The following is a 17520-nucleotide window of genomic DNA, read 5'->3' on the forward strand; positions in this document are numbered from 1 at the left end:
ACAGATTCTAAAGTAAATGTTTGTAAGATTTAAAGCATTCTATCTGATAAACAATGTGTGAGTGTTCATAAATTGCATTACCTTAAGCTAAATTAATCCATTTGAATATATATAGGGACATAATTATGCCTTCAGAAAGGTAACAGGGCTGACAGTTTCTCAGTGTATTTTGACATGAAAACATTGTGAAAATACAAGGTGCTTGAAAGAGAATGTAATTTTTTAAATGATCAGTTGTTCACTGCATGAAAACATGGCAACAGGGCTGACATTTTAAAATTGCCCCATACTGAAAAACAGGGCTGCCCATAATAAACGTAAGCTAAAGTGATAAAAAGTGGACACTTGTTGCTGAAGAATACACTTATTGAAATAATAATGATGTCATAATGACACATTTATTTATTTATTTATTAATGGAATAGCACAATTATTGTGATGTAACAGGGTTGATGCATCCTTTTTTAATGATGACAAATGACAAAGAAACACATTTTACTTTGTTTTAAATAATGATGATGATAATAATAAAATAAATAAAAAACAGTTCGGTGATATCATATCATTCATTGCACGAGAGCGAAATTGACTAATGCTTGCATAATACACTATTGCGTATGATTGTCTGACATATTTCAGATGTCTCACATTGTTTCAGAGGTGTCATAACAGGGTGTATTCACTTCACACTACCATGTGTGGCTCGTCAGGTTTGGTAACCTGGAATTAAATGAAAAGACATTGGCAGTGTGCAAGTCTGGAAGTAACTTGGAACTTGTAATTTTATAATTAATAATTTAACATTTGTTTTTTAGATGTAAAAGTATGATTTTACCATATAATTGACAATAAAAATGTATATTATGTTTAAGAAGAAAATACATGTACTTTTTATGGTAAACTATTGTTAACATTACAGTGAAAAACAATAGTCGGACACTCCCAGAAGTCACTGCGTGACTCACCCTCATGCCATCCCAGATGTGTATGACTTTCTTTCTTCTGCTGAACAGAAGAAATTCTTCTTTTAGAAGAATATTTCAGCTCTGTAGGTCCATACAACACAAATGAATGGTGGCCAGAACATTGAAGCTCCAAAAAGCAAATAAAGTCAGCATTAAAGTAATCCATGAGACTCCAGCGGTTTAATCCATGTCTTCAGAAGCGATATGATAAGTGTGGGTGAGAAACAGATCAATATTTAAGCCCTTTTTACTATAAATCTCCACTTTCACTTTCACATTCTTCTTCTTTTGTTTTTGCTGATTCACATTCTTCATGCATATTGCCACCTACTGGGTAGGGAGGAGAATTTATTTTTTTGTATATTTTACTTTTATGCTGCCTTTGTGATTTTTGGAGCTTAAAAGTTTTGGTCAGCATTGTATGGACCTACAGAACTGAGATATTCTTCTAAAAATCTTCATTTGTGTTCAGCGGAAGAAAGAAAGTCATACACATCGCATAGCATGAGGGTGAGTAAATGATGAGAGAATTTCACACATTTGGTATGGCATGAGGGTGAGAATTTTCATTTTTGGGTGAACTATCCCTTTAACAATACATTTTAAAGTGAAAAGCAGACTTTAATAGTTCCAGAAAGTTAGTATATTATATTTATTTAATTTAATAATATAAACGGTAGTGAACTGTAAAATATATAGGCATCAAAATCACACCCACGTAAAGCCTGAAACATGGTCACTGTAGTTTTCATTGTAAATTTCTGGCAACGGAAAATGTAACAAATTTTTTGTTTTTACAGTTATTTGTATATACTTTGTAGTATATATACATTATGAGTTTTCTGAATGCACAAAGTAGCCAGATGAGCTACACTTCCCCAGAATGTGCATTATGTAAGAGCCATATTCGGAATAGCATACTACCACACTACTCTTACTATGTCTGTAGTATGCTTTATGTATTCTGTCTGCAGTATACGACACTTCTGAGTAGCTATGTTCGGAATGGAAGACTAATTTATTATATGTATTATATTATATGTAATAATCAGTGTTGGGTTAGTTACTCTAAAAAAGTAATTAATTACTAACTACTAATTACATCTACAGTGTAATTAGATTACTGTACTAATTACTCTGTCTGAAAAGTAATTTAATTACTTATTACTTAATTACTTTCTAAAACCCTCATCAACCTCGACCAGATAAAAAATACAAGGATAGACATGAAATTGTTCTTTTTAATTCTATCAAATAAATCATATAAAATCAAATAAATTATTCAGGAACTGGCCAAAGAATTTAAGGGGGCAGTATTAAATTAGAAAATATATATTTTAACATTAGATGTTACATTTTGATTTTAAATTCACTATTGTTTTATATAGTATTGTTCTATAGTCTATACAGTATTTAACGCAATTACATCAGAAGTAACTGTAACTAAATTACTGAATAATTAAGAGTAATCCCTTAACTTTTTTTCCAACGAAAAAGTAATTTGATTACAGTAATTAATTCCTTAGTAATGCATTACACCCAACACTGGTAATAACTAGATATGCAATATAACTCACCAAACCGTCCTACTACTACTGTTTGAAACGTGTATCGTCGCAAAAGCATTAAAAAAGTAGGCAGAGTACAAAGTATACCACCTAGTATGCAGTAAGCAGTACGCTAGTACGCCATAGAGCTCCACCTCGCGGGGCTCGTGAACTCTCAGCGCTGTTCTCTCGAGCGCTCACTTTCTTCAGCGGATCTTCATGGACGGACAGGAATGGCTGGGTCACTGAGACTACATGTTCACTTTCTCACGGCTTTATCCGTGTTTCTGTGCTGCAACGCGGCGGTGAACCGAGGCAAGAGAGGAAACTCGGATAAATGCAATTACAAGGTAAAGTTTGATCTGACACGCGTAAGAGCGCGCGCACACGATGTTTTCAACAGTGACAACAACAGAGAGAACAAGTTTAGTCATGTTGTTACATTGTAACATTGAAGTCTGTTATTGATCAAAGAAATATTGCGTTTTTGTGTTGTGGGGAACTAAAACTTGTTGTTTGTTCTCATGTGTCCAAAACAACCTCTTTATATCATGCAAGTGTGTTTGAAGTTGCCTGAAGAAAAGTTATCTTAACACTTAAAAATAAGGGTTCCAGTATAGACAAAAGTATATACAGATAATTTACATATATTTTTTGTTGCACAATTCAAGATGTAGTGAATGGTACATGCAGGTAAAGACATGAAAATAAAGGTGAAATATGCAGGATATTAGCTATATACAGTATAATAAACTATAACCTGCAGCTTGCGGAATGGGTTGAGGGAATTATTTAGACTACTTGATTTTACTAGTATGTAACTCAAAATTCAATATAGGCCATTGAAATGGTTAAATCTGTTGTAATTTGAAGTCAGCAACAAAAACTGATTTCATTAATGAAAGTTTGCAGTGAATACTGAACTGTTATCCATGTGCAGTTGTCAGTTGTCTAGTTATTTGCATATAGTTTTAAAGTCTAGAAAGGGCTTTTATGAACATACACTGAAAACCCCTAATAAGCTGACTTTACTCAATTGAATTGAGTAGGCTGATGGTGTCTCCATAACGTGTAATTAAGTTCACTTAACTTGGTGATCTTAAATAATGAACTTAACTTTTTTAGTTTATGTATATACAGTTGAAGTCAGAAGTTTACATACACCTTAGCCAAATACATTTAAACTCAGTTTTTCACAATTCCTGACATTTAATCATAGAAAACATTCCCTGTCTTTGGTCAGTTAGGATCACTACTTTATTTTAAGAATGTGAAATGTCAGAATAATAGTAGAGAGAATGATTAATTTTAGATTTTATTTCTTTTATCACATTCCCAGTGGGTCAGAAGTTTACATACACTTTGTTAGTATTTGGTAGCTTTGCCTTTAAATTGTTTAACTTGGGTCAAATGTTTTGGGTAGCCTTCCACAAGCTTCTCACAATAAGTTGCTGGAATTTTGGCCCATTTCTCCAGACAGAACTGGTGTAACTGAGTCAGGTTTGTAGGCCTTCTTGCTCACACATGGCTTTGTGATGGCCACTCCAATACCTTGACTTTGTTTGTTGGTATGCATGGGGTCATTGTCCATTTGGAAGACCCATTTGTGACCGATCTTTAATTTCCTGGCTGATGTCTTGAGATGTTGTTTCAATATATCCACATAATTTTCCTCCCTCATGATGACAGCTATTTTGTGAAGTGCACCAGTCCCTCCTGCAGCAAAGCACCCCCACAACATGATGCTGCCACCCCCATGCTTCATGTATGGGATGGTGTTCTTCGGCTTGCAAGCCTCACCCTTTTTCCTCCAAACATACCGATGGTCATTATGGCCAAAAAGTTCAATTTTTATTTCATCAGACCAGAGGACATTTCTCTAAAAAGTAAGATCTTTGTCCCCATGTGCACTTGCAAACTGTAGTCTGGCCTTTTATGGTGGTATTGCTGAGCAGTCTTTCAGGTTATGTTGATATAGGACTCATTTTACTGTGGATATAGATACTTGTCTACCTGTTTCCTCCAGCATCTTCACAAGGTCCTTTGCTGTTGTTCTGGGATTGATTTGCACTTTTCGCACCAAACTATGTTCATCTCTAGGAGACCGAATGTGTCTCCTTCCTGAGTGGTATGATAGCTGCATGATCCCATGGTGTTTATACTTGCGTACTGTTTTTTGTACAGATGAACGTGGTACATTCAGGCATTTGGAAATTGCTCCCAAGGATGAACCAGACTTGTGGAGGTCCACAATTTTTTTTCTGAGGTCTTGGCTGATTTCTTTTGATTTTCCCATGATGTCAAACAAAGAGGCACTGAGTTTGAAAGTAGGCCTTAAAATACATCCACAGGTACACCTCCAATTCAGTAGACCTCCTATCAGAAGCTAACTGGCTAATTGCCTAAAGGCTTGACATAATTTTATCGAATTTTCCAAGCTGCTTAAAGGCACAGTTAACTTAGTGTCTGTAAACTAAACAATATCTGCAAATATCTTCTCTCTCCAACATATTCTACCATTTTCTTGCATTCTGTGCAAATTGGAATTGAGTGTGCAGTGACTAAACAAGATAAAAACACTAATATGGCCATTGTAAGAGACTCTCCACACGTCCATGTTGTGTTTGCAATGTATTTTGTTCGCTTTTCTTCCTGTTTAGCAATGTCTGGTCATTTGCTGATGATAGATGGGCTATTGACTGACAGATTGCCCTACAATCTCATTGTCTTTAGACGGCCAGAGTTGCTTTGAAGTTGTTTCCCACAGGAAGTCAGGAAGATATTTGTTCTGTTAAAATTCTTTGGCATTTCCTTAGGTCACCTCCCTCCACGGCAACATCAAACACCTGGCCTGTTGAAAGAAACACTTCAGGTGTTAATGAATTGTAGTGTTCTTGCGAGCTGTGTCAGTAAATTCCTCCACACAGTTGAACTTGTTGCACTTTATGGACAACAGCGCAGCTGGATTTATTGAAGGAATAGTTCACCCAAAAATTAAAATTCTGTCATTTACTCACTCTCATGTTGTTCCAAAACAAAAATAAAGTTTTAAGCATAGGAATTAGGGCTGGGTAGCGATGCAGATTATTCGCTTCCGATTTCGATTGAATATCGATTCAAATGGGTATATTTCAGTTATGTCCCTTTTTGCTTACAAATGAAATAAATTCTCTTCCAGCTAATGCTGTTAATTATACAGGGAATCTTCTGACTAGGTATAATATGAAAATATAAATTTTACTAATTATATTTTATTAGTTAATTTTTTTATTAATTAACAAATCAATGTATTTAATCAGTAAAGATGATATTACATTGCATATATTATATTGTTACATTTATATTGTTTAATTGCATGATTTATAATATTTAAAGGTATTTACATTTATTGGTACTGTCTCTAAGACAATTTGGCATTTCTGTAAACAGCGTTCTTAAATTAGCAGATGTTAACGAGAGAGACTCAAATAGCTTTATCTCATCCGTGCTAGGCCTGATTACAATTAAATGTTTCTTTTTGTTTTGTTTATGATCAACAACTTACTATAAAGAACAGAAAGAATATTAAAAGAGACATTATTCAGTGACAAATCGGTTGAGTGGATCTCGTCTTTGGACACAATTTGAACATCTTTTACTTTCAACATGCAGTGAAAAGATCTCGCTGCTTAATACTTCACCAACATACTACACAATTACTGGTGAGTGAAATCTAAACATTTCCCAGCCAGTTCCAAAAAGCAACTATTGGCACTGATTAATCGGTATAACCGATATATTGGTCTACCTCTAATTTTTAGTTGCATAGCGCAAATTTGGTTGCAAATGCCAGTGATTTTTCTATCACTGTAGTTGAGGGTTGCGCATAGTGTATAAGATCAATCCATGGCTTTTGAGAATGGATATCGAATCGACCAAAAAAAAACAAAACATTTATCGTTAAAAAACTGCAAAGCTGATTCTAAACTAGCTGAAGCTGAAATAATGAATGGATGAGCTATGCTGTTTCAATCAGCAAGAGAGGAATCACAGAAAACCTGGATGTATTTTTCTAACTTTCTTGGTGAGGAGGATGGATTATATGTGTCACTGCCAGGCACAGGGGAGAAGGATACTAACGTTACATTAGGTAAGACACAAAGCTTTGTTTTCACAACTTGTAAATTAACTTGTTAATAGCAATCAGCTGTGAAATCGGTGTCAATCGGGTCTGTGTTTCCCGGCCGGGTCCGGGTCCCAACTTTCAGATAATAGACGGGTCCGGGTAGTACATTTCCGGATCTCTTTGGGTTCGGGCACGAATTTTTGGACCCGTGAAGACCTCTACCTCTGACCCTGCTAGAATCCACCCAGAACACCTTAGCAAGACATAGCAACTAGAGGTCGACCAATAGTGGATTTTGCCGATACGATAACTAAGGTGGTGAGAAAGGCAGATAACCGATTAAGGGGCCGATAGTTTTTCAAATTGATTTATAGAATGTAAAAAAAAAAGTCATATTCTTTCTTTATTATGGCGGGCAAAGAAAATTTTTTGTTCAACCAAAATCCTAATAATAACTAGAAAAAATTAAGATTTGGTGCATAACGTGAGACTTTTAAGTATAAACAAGACTGAAACTCACTGGGGACTCTTATTTTAAAATTACTAAATGATGGAAATACCGATTAATCGGTAAAGCCATTATTTCAGTCTACCTCTAATAGCAACACCTTGGCAACCATCAACAACACCCCAGCATAGTGGCAGCAAGTTTTGCACAGGAAAACACCACTTACATTTAATTAATACGTGTTTAAATTAAAGATGCAAACAATTGTCTTTTTACTACAATAGGATCTGTAATATGGTGTCATTGTTGACACTGTATAACTTCCTGTCTTTGCGTTGTTTTCTGTTTGACTGTTGGGAGGCCACACAGCTCAGGTTAAGTCTGGGAAAAACAAAGATAGATATTTAAATTGGCCTCCGCTCCCTCTGAGCTTTTCTTGGCTTCAGCCTAGGGGCAGAAAGCTCAATTGGATCTCCGAAGGGGGTCTGTTGGACTCGGATTAAAGTGGTTGTTCTCTCCGGAACTCCCATGCCTCTCGCCTTAATAGGATCCTGCCAATGGCTTTCCGACGAGCTCTCAGAGAAATCCCGCTGTCAAAGAATTGTCCAAGTATTAGACATGAGCCTGACTTTCCTTTCCTCTCTGAGACTGACTTCATGTTCTATATCTCTGTTAAAGAAATGAAGGACTTGAGCATTGGAATTCATTACTGGATGGATATTAGCAGCTGTGTAATCGGTTTAGCAAAAGTCCCATCCCTTTCCATCTGGTTAAGTTCCCTGAATGTGCGGAGATTGATGTCAGCCAAACCCTCACAAACATTAGGTAGTATCTCGAAATTGTTACCAGTGAGAGCAATGGTTTCTGGGGGAGTGACATGGCAAGTGATTAGCATTAGGAGAGACTGATCAGAGATACAGTTTTTAAATGTTTAAATGGACTGCAATCGAGGGAATCAACCGGATTCATTATATATGGGTTGCTTTCCTCTCTTTGTCTATTTCTAAATGTGTTTCTCAAAAGAGCCTTCACACTTGGGTTCCCTGTTCTCGTAACATCTGGTTGGGTATGAATGATTAAGAAGGGGGTGTGTTTGACGCTGCTCACGGTGCGGAGAAAGAATGAAAGGAGGGGGGAGGTCCAAGTTATTTCTGTGCCATCTTAAGGGGGCATTGAAAACCATCCAAGCAGTTCATCACCTTGGAGGCTGCGGTGGGAAAAAACATTGGTTGGCTAGTTCTGAATCAAGCTGGTTCGCTGAACCACTTTGAATTCTGGGACAGAGGTCTTTGAGTAGCAATGCCTCTTTTGACTGAACGAGTGGCCCTGCCGTTCGCTCTCAATGGAAGGATGTTGCTGGTAAACTTAGGTATGTTAAAAGTGAATTAAAAGTTGGGCCACTCTGTTCACCTCAGTTGAGTGCCTGTGATTGGTCAGTGATTTTCTGTGATCACATTAAAGAGCTTAGTTAGTTAGTCTTGGGTTGGTCTGACCAAATCAACTCAGAATCGAATTAATGTTTCCCCCATCAAATAAATATTGGAGTTTTGTGACTTTTAGTCCTTGTCTGTTTGCGTTTGGGCCAACTATATTCTGGTGTACTCCTAAAAGTTAAATTTTTTTTATAATGTACAGTCTTTCTCTTTCGGGAAAACGGACCAAAATGTATTGATGATGTCATCTTGCACTCGCTGAGATTTCAAAAGTTGTGTCCAGTCTAATGCTTTTTACAATGAGAATTTCCTCTGCTTTCTAATAACAACTACTTAACCTCTTCAGCTCTGGTCCATTTTTGGGCTGTCGCCTGCAATTTTTCACGCTCAAATTTAAAAGCTCACTGTTTAGAGATACTGTGGACTAATTGGCAAAAATTGGCCCCCCAATTAAAAAAATACACTCCAATTATTCATAAATAATATTGTGTATGTTTACAATCTTATGATGCCCCCTCTTTCCAAAACCCTGCATTCCAAAAATACCAAATGAGCTTTGTAGAGACCGACATCGTGCAGAAACGGTTGATAAATACAACAGCAGCAAAATAGCACCCTCAATGGACAACTGTAGATCAACATGGCATAGAAATGGCATTAAGCCTCAATAATTCACTGTAACTACAATACCATGAGAACGTGCAAAATCATTGACGGGTTGAAAGCGTCAGAGACTGTGGCCCGCGGACACTTTTTTGTTTGCTGTTTACAGAGTCTAGAGCTGTCACAGAGAATGGTGAGATATCTCAAGACACTCATTTCATTACTATTTTTCAGGGAGTAGAATTTTTTTTGCATACCTTTCCATGAAAAATTGCTTACAGCACAATTAAGAGCCGGTTCTTTTGAATCTACAGTGCAAAACATACAGTGCTACCTCCCGAATGAATGACACTTATCAGCCAGTTAAAGTGAGTAATTAATATTGTCATGTTCAACGCTAAATGAACCACAATTTTTACTGTGATATGTGGACCTAAGGCTCATTACATTTCATGGGGTCTTTAAATGCTAAAAAAAAAAAAAAAACTCCCACAAAAACATAATTATTTTAAGCCAGAACAAAAATGTCTACTGGATTAATACAGAATGAATTTGAACATTTATTTCTGCTATTTTAGCTGCCTTTTTTAAAAACCTGGTACTGTCGCCAATCCTCAGGCGACCCTCAGGGTTGTAACCCGAGTCCTTTTGCATCGTGCAGAGACCTATTTGTGGTCATACCAGTCCTTCCTCTTTCTCTCTGCTGCCCCACACACTGAAGTCATTACAATCAATTAGCTGCTCTTTTCTCTGGTCTAATCAAGCATCTGGTGCTGGGAAACTTCCTGTCTGTAGGTTTCAGGCAATGATTTGAGATTATACAGTGTTTCTCCTTTACAGGGTAAAGTATGTAAAGTACTGCCTCGAGAGCTCTTAGCTGCGGGGTGGATGCATCTTTTATGTCCGCAGTTTGTGGTTGCGTAGATTAATATCACTGCATTATATGTGTGCTATCATTGATGTTTTATTAACTTTAATGAGGTCCAGAAGGTCTTGCAGTTGTCAAATCCATGTAAGTTGAAGTAATTCAGCAAGTTGGTGAGATTTAAAGCCAACATGAAATCGAAAAAGGACACTATTTACTTCCTATTTACTACTCTGTATGTTTTCATGCACTTTAAAAGTTCGATTTCAGTTAATTCGTCTTTTTGAAATGTCATGTAAACTCTTTAGTTTTGACAGAAATTGTACCACACGATCTGCTGATACCGTCTCAACATTCAAGAAGCAGCTGAAAACACATCTGTTCCACGAGCACTTAACCAATCCACACTATTTGCACTTACTATTTAATAACTTAAAAAAAAAAAACTTGTCCATCTCTTTCTTCAGTGCTAGCTTCTTTACTAGCTCCAGCTACTCTGAGAACTTGGCAGTGTGATACTGCAGATACCGAATAGTTGACTAATTGATGACAAATGGCTTGTGTTCTTCATATGTAAGTTGCTTGGATAAAAATGTCTGCTAAATGTAAATGTACCAGTCAGATTTAGCAAAGTTGGACTAACAGACCTAGATAACACATCTCCTCCTGAGACCCGAGCGTGACAGCTGTGTGCATTGTACATATTCCTTTTTGATTTGTAACTATTAAAACCTAATAAACATGCAAAAAAAAAATAAAAAAAAGAAATATATATATATATATATACACACACAAATTTCTAGGGCAAATAGTTTTCCTAAAAATGTATGTCCACATACACACACACTAAGTTGTAAAATTTTAAATAATAAGCTATAGAAAGTCTGATTTTTTTCCCCCATGAGTTTTGGGTATTCATGTTTGAGACATTACAGCAGATTTTATGTAAAGCTGAATAAATAAATCTGATTCAAAGTAATGTCCAGCATCATGCAATCACTGCCAACCATGTTCAAATAAAATCTAGCATTATAAAAATTCTGAATCTATGTACTGATTATCATTGTCTCATGTCTGTCCAACATCATCATCATCCAGTCCATCTGCTGCCTGAATTGAACTTTTGGTCAGATTTAAGGAGTGAATGCACTTGCATAGAGAGCTATAGGATGCCCCCTTGCTCCCTATTTAGTGAATAACTTAACCTCCAGTGTGCTGTCTGTCTGCACTGGTCTCAGAACAGTTTGAAATGCACCTTATTTTCATCCTAACTCCATATAAAGTCTCTGAAAGAGGGTTGAACCAATTTATTCTCAGTGTGAAAATGCACAGTAAATATATGAGTGCATTTACTAATGTTAATGAATAGAACCGTATTGTACAGTAACAAAATAAAATATGACAACATTTATATTCAAACGCAGCAAAATAACCCACAGATGTGTTAATGTTGGAAGTTATTCAAAATAACTAACATGTTTTTTTGAACTTTTGTGGGAATAATGTCCCACAATACACATATGTGGTCATCATGTTTATCATCGCGCTAGTGCGCGAAAATGTATAAATGTTTTAAAGCGACATATCAAACGAAACTAGAGATGCTACTCTTTACACTCAAACAAGTTTCATTGAAAAACTGAAAAAAGGTTTCTTACCAGAGGCACATTTGTTGGCTCTGTGCTCGTAGAAGCACTTCAGGGAAATTGAGGCCATGCAGTTATGTGATTTGGTGCGGCAGAAGATTAACCCTTAAATGACAGTCTAGAGTGTTTTAAACAATATTCAGTCGGTTTAAATTAATTGAAATTATGCGTTGCGTATAGCGAATCCAAAATACTGTACAACATACACGCATGTGGGTGCGGGGTCCCACGAGGATAATGTCAGACCTCAATTGGCCTTGGTGTTGTATACGTGCTCCAAAAGACAGAGGTGACGTGCTACGTATCGGCACTTTCTCAGCTAACATCCTACGTTCAAATATTCAATTACACATGTACACAACACTTACATGGCCCTAAAAATAGGCTTCATTTTCTATATGCAAAATATTATTTATTATTTCTTTCTTTTCATTTTGGAGTAAAATATGACTTTTTCTTGACATTACTTGTTGAAAATCCAGTTTTGCCCGAAAACACGGCGGATTACAGAAGTAAAATAGGTTGCAAATCAACTTGCTCAGCAAGATTTTCTTAAAACAGTCCGCAGCAATTGCATTGCATAATGAATTGCATTCTGACAACTTTTTGGAATGCAGCGACTTGTATAGCTAGAAACGATTTTCGTAGAGTAAGTTTTAGGGCTTAAACCTTGGCTCTGGTGAGTCTGTTCATTATGAGGGGCCCTCTACCTTCAGGCTGAAAGGTTAGTCAGCATGCATTCTCCTCTCTTGTGCCTCATCCTTCTTGGCACTGCATCTGCGCTTTCCATTAGAGGGGTGAGATGATCTTACCTTCCTCTTCTTCATGGTCAGAGAGTTCCGAAAGCCCCTGGGCAGTGGTGCATTCTTAACGCATGAAACACAAAACTTCAAATCCCACAAGCCCCTTGTGCTCCTCGTGAAGATGTTTATTGTTTGATAATGTCATCTGGCAGGTTCTTCTTGGCATATGTCGATATCGTCTTGAATCTTTTTTTTTTTTTTTGCCTCTTGTTGTGCCGTATTGCTGTTTGTTCTTAGACACACAATGTTTGTTTTATCGCAACAAACTATTAATCCAGGCCCATAGATGTATAAATGAAAGGGCTTTGTTGAGTATTGGTTTCTTTCATGTTGTTTGGATTCAGAGAGCATGCTTGGACTTGTATCTGGTAGTTTCTGCCGGCTGTTTACACCCTTTTTTAGTAATGTGAATTTCGAACAATAACCAAAACAAAATATGATTACAATGTCGAAAGCATCCAAACAAAATAGACGTCTTAAAAGATTATGGTGACACCCTGGCTTCACGACAGCAAGTTTTGCAGCATTTTCTTCAGAAAATTCAAATGATAATGAAACATGTTTTGTTGATTTAAGTTGTGTAATAATTTATGCATGTTTTGTATTTCGTTTTGCACTGTCTATATTAATTCTGCAGATGTTCTGATTAGCATCGTATAAATCTACGACAGCATTTGCCACGTGTTGCACGAGTGAAGGTCAACTGTGCAGAAGTTAAAAAAATCAATTTATGATGGTTCAGAGGTCAGACCTTCCTTGGTGTCTTTTAAAGCTATTGTCTGATCTGAGACCTTTCATGCATCTTCTCAGTATAGATACTGGTGGGATTCTGGTTGGGGAGGCAGATCTTAGATCAGTGCGAAGACACAAGCTCTATCCAGAAGTTTTGGGTCTGGAAAACACATCACCTCTTAAGGTTGTCCGGTGAGGAAGTTCACTGTCTGTTAAACACATGAGCATGATCTACATGTGCTCGTCACACTTTGCCCAGTTCCTCCTGAGACTAGTTAAAAAATTCTTCACCCCTACAGTGATTGATTCCCTGCTGAAACAGGCACAACGCACAGCTTGAAGGGGCGTGTTGATTTACATTTTGTGTATGTGGAGGGATGTACGCTCTAATGAACGTGTTGGAGATCAAGAGAGCACCTCAACTGTGCGTAAACAGGTTCTGTTTACGAAAATGAGGTGGGTAAGTTCTTCAGAGCTAATGTAAGAGCATATGGGAGCGTTTTGGTGACAGAAGGGGCTTGGTAAGACAGGAAAGGCATTAAGGGAAACAGACGGAAGCCATAGTGCCCTCCAGCATTTGACCGAATGCCACAAAGGCCCTTCATCAGACATTCCCTCTCTGACCTGCTTATCTGGTCTTACAGAGCCATCTAGAACAGAGACATAACTATGAGTTTTAGAAACTTTATAGGATTGATAAATACCAATTGAATGTCATATATGGCTGTGGTGTTAATTTTTTTAGATGTTGCACCTGTATTAATTTTTAGGCTGATTAAATGGATTAACTTAATTTAGTAAATATTGCCTAAAAGTTTTAGATTTCGCACATTATGCAACTAGTGGTAAACCAATATATCGGCCAGGGGTGCGTTTTCTGTGCAGCGACGTAACTCACTGCGTAACCACCATAGTACGATGCATCGTTGTAGAAATTAACAAGCTAGTTACGAATGTTTCCCCAAACCATAGTAATTATGTCTCACATCCATCATTTGAACCACGTTGGTTGAGCTGTCGTTAATGACGTTACTCGGGTTAGAGTAATAACTTCAGCAAATATTAAATAATAATAGCTCATTTATACATACACCAGAAAGTTGTTTAATGCGAGAAAGCTGCTGAAGACACGAAAGCGGCATGCACTTTGTAATGTGACAGATGCAGTAGATGGGTTTCCCTCTAGATGTGTTCCGCTAACGCACTTGCGCATATGCACACGCGCACTCTTCAAAAACATATTAACGGCACTTATGCGTGTGTGATAAAGTGTTTTCTCTTAACAGCCTATAATCTCTTAAATGGCAGCACTCCCCCGGAATAAATCGCTTTCTTAAATGCATTTAAACGTGGTCAGAGTCTGACAGAATGAAAATTATAGAATGGGAAATATAGAAGCCTCGGCGAAGTAAAATTATGTCCACACAGCAAACTAACAAGGAACTATGCTTCTAACCACAGGTAAAGAGCTGTTCCAACCAGACAACTTTGCAATGCTGTTTGCGAATGTTTGTTGGAACTGCGGTTTTGGGAAACACCAAATCGTTGAACTATGTTGGTAACGATGGAACTTGTGCCATTGTTGGCTAATGATGCTTTTGGGAAATGCACCCCAGTCCAATTAATCAGACAATATTTTGAGTGTCGGCATCGCCTGATAACGTGGACACTTGGGCCAATTAACTATTTAGTAGGCTAAATATTGCATAATTGAAAAAAAAATATGTAATACTGAATTTTTTTAGACAGAGATAAACCAATATATCAGTTTATTTAATATTGCATCATTTATTTTTTATGTTGCTAATGATGTAACTAGTGATTAGGGTTGCAGCGATATACAGGTTTCACTGTATACCACGGTGTGAAAATTGACGGTTATAATACTATGTACATTTGCTTATCTACGGTATTGTGAAAAAAATGCAACCGGACGGAGAATCTCACCTATGCATGCGCATCTCCTTTCCTCCTCGACTGCCTGTCAGACTCGTCAGCTTGCGCCACACACACACCCATGCAGCAGAGACAATGTCTGAGAGAAGTGAGGGGGTCTGACATAAGTGAGTGTGTATGTGAGTTAAAGCAGTGTTTCTCAACTGGTGGGTCACAGGTCTATTCGGACTGGGTCGCGGACAGCAGGGAAAGAACAATGCCATGGTTCTCTTGTTGAAGATATTTCAGCGGCCGCCCAAGTGGTTGCCTATTTAGGACTGCCGAGGCAGATTTAATGATAATCTCGCAATCAGCTAAAGGCTTCTCATCTGCACTTTCGCACGAGTGTAACGGAACCAGCTCTCGATCATGATCTGCTCTGCTCTCTGATACACATGTGCAACAATCGGGCTTCCCTCGATATTGCGCAGCACAGACCTCAAAACTGATGTGGCCAATTTAAATTCTAGTGAGACTTTTTTAGTTTAAAGCATTACGGAGGAAGTCAAGTCAAACCTCTCAAACAGTTGGCAGCCCTGACATGCCAAACAGCACTGAGGAGGAAAAGAGCAACACTGTGTTATGTGCTAATTTTTCCTTATACATCATCACCTTTACAAAATTATTTCACAATTTTACATGAGTAAAATTAACAAAATGTTATAGTTTCATATGAAATAATCTGAAGGTAGAATCTATTAGACCTCATTTTATATCAGCAGTGGCAGTTGTAGTTAAAGTTTCAAGATGTGTTTCAGCTAGTATTATTTTTTCATAAATACTATAATTTATTATTATTATTACTTTTATTTAAGACTAGCTACACTGACCTAACCATGGTAATGAGGAGCCTTTCCGCCTGTGTAATATGTTCTGTTTGAATTATGTTTGAAATTAGAAACAAACGGGATAATAATGGGCTCATATAAGTAAATATGCTCTTAAATTTTTAAAAGGGGCAGAGAAAGATTCCTGTGTATTTTGTTGTTGACGTCAACAACAAAAATAATCTCACTTGATGCATGTCCTTGTACTTGAAAACCATGAACAAAACTATGCAACATAAAAGGAAATGCGACCCAGGATACATTAAATACAGGTTATGTTTTTATGATGGTGGGTCGCCACTTGATTTCCAATGTAAAATCTGGGTCCTGAAATAAAACCAGTTGAGAACCACTGAGTTAAAGGTACAGAGAGGAGCAGTCTGGCTGCACTGTCATGCACCTACAGTATATGTTAATTATTAATAATCATAGGGCATTACTTTAAAAGCTCACACAGCTGATGTTATTTTTCATTTAGTAGTTAATTTTAACATGCTATGCTAACATGTATACTAACATGCTTTAGTTATATAACATGTTATAGTTACATGCTATTTTTTTTTGTCATGTTTATAATTCGGTTTATTATTATAATTCTTATTTATTCTATTTTCAAAAGGACGACTTTTTCATATACTTCAGTAAAAAAAATGGTTTCAAGTTTCAATTATAATAAAGCGTTTGTTCAACCAAAATAATAATAATTGTGTAATACCGTATACTGTGATACCGTTAAACCGTGATATTTTCTGAGACGGTTATCATATCGTGAAAATCTCATACCGTTGCAACCCTGCTAGTGATATACCCAGCCAGGCAGGATAATCAGCCGATATTTGGCCATTTTGAGATAATCCGTATATGCCGATAACTTTGACGACTTGGCTGATAAGCTATTTAGTAAACATCGCTCAATTTTTGTATATACAGTCATGTGAAAAAGAAAGTACACCCTCCTTGAATTCTATGGTTTTACGTATCAGGACATAATAAAAATCATCTGGTCCTTAGCAGGTCTTAAAATTAGGTAAATACAACCTCAGATGAACAACAACACATGACATATTACACCGTGTCATGATTTATTTAACAAAAATAAAGCCAAAACGGAGAAGCCATGTGTGAAAAACTAAGTACACCTTTTGATTCAGTAGCTTGTAGAACCACCTTTAGCAGCAATAACTTCAAATAATCATTTTCTGAATGACTTTATCAGTCTCAAACATCGTTGTGGCCCACTCTTCTTTACAACGTTGCTTCAGTTCATTGAGGTTTGTGGGCATTTGTTTATGCACAGCTCTCTTAATGTCCCGCCACAGCATTTCAATCAGGTTGAGGTCTGGACTTTGACTGGGCCAATGCAACACCTTGATTATTTTCTTTTTCAGCCATTCTGTTGTAGATTTGCTGGTGTGCTTGGGATCATTGTCCTGTTGCATGACCCAGTTTCGGCTAAGCTTTAGCTGTCGGACAGATGGCCTCACATTTGACTCCAGAATACTTTGGTATACAGAGGAGTTCATGGTTGACTCAATGACTGCAATGTGCCCAGCTCCTGTGGCTGCAAAACAAGCCCAAATCATCACCCCTCCACCACTGTGCTTGACAGTT

The 17520-nt window shown here is 37.1% G+C and overlaps 1 protein-coding gene across 2 annotated transcripts in view; it reads left to right on the top strand.

Annotated features, from left to right (window-relative positions):
* The first annotated feature begins 2711 nt into the window (after window positions 1-2711).
* LOC127426024 (interleukin-17 receptor D-like) overlaps window positions 2712-17520 on the top strand; it is a 64727-nt gene continuing 49918 nt past the window's right edge. For both annotated transcript variants that reach the window (XM_051672468.1, XM_051672469.1), the window contains exon 1: window positions 2712-2862. In XM_051672468.1, coding sequence (XP_051528428.1) covers window positions 2746-2862 — 117 coding nt within the window. In that variant the 5' untranslated portion in view covers window positions 2712-2745. The remainder of the gene's footprint in view (window positions 2863-17520) is intronic.

The sequence above is a fragment of the Myxocyprinus asiaticus genome, chromosome 35 (assembly GCF_019703515.2).
Source record: "Myxocyprinus asiaticus isolate MX2 ecotype Aquarium Trade chromosome 35, UBuf_Myxa_2, whole genome shotgun sequence".
In the NCBI taxonomy this organism is placed as follows: Eukaryota; Metazoa; Chordata; class Actinopteri; order Cypriniformes; family Catostomidae; genus Myxocyprinus; species Myxocyprinus asiaticus.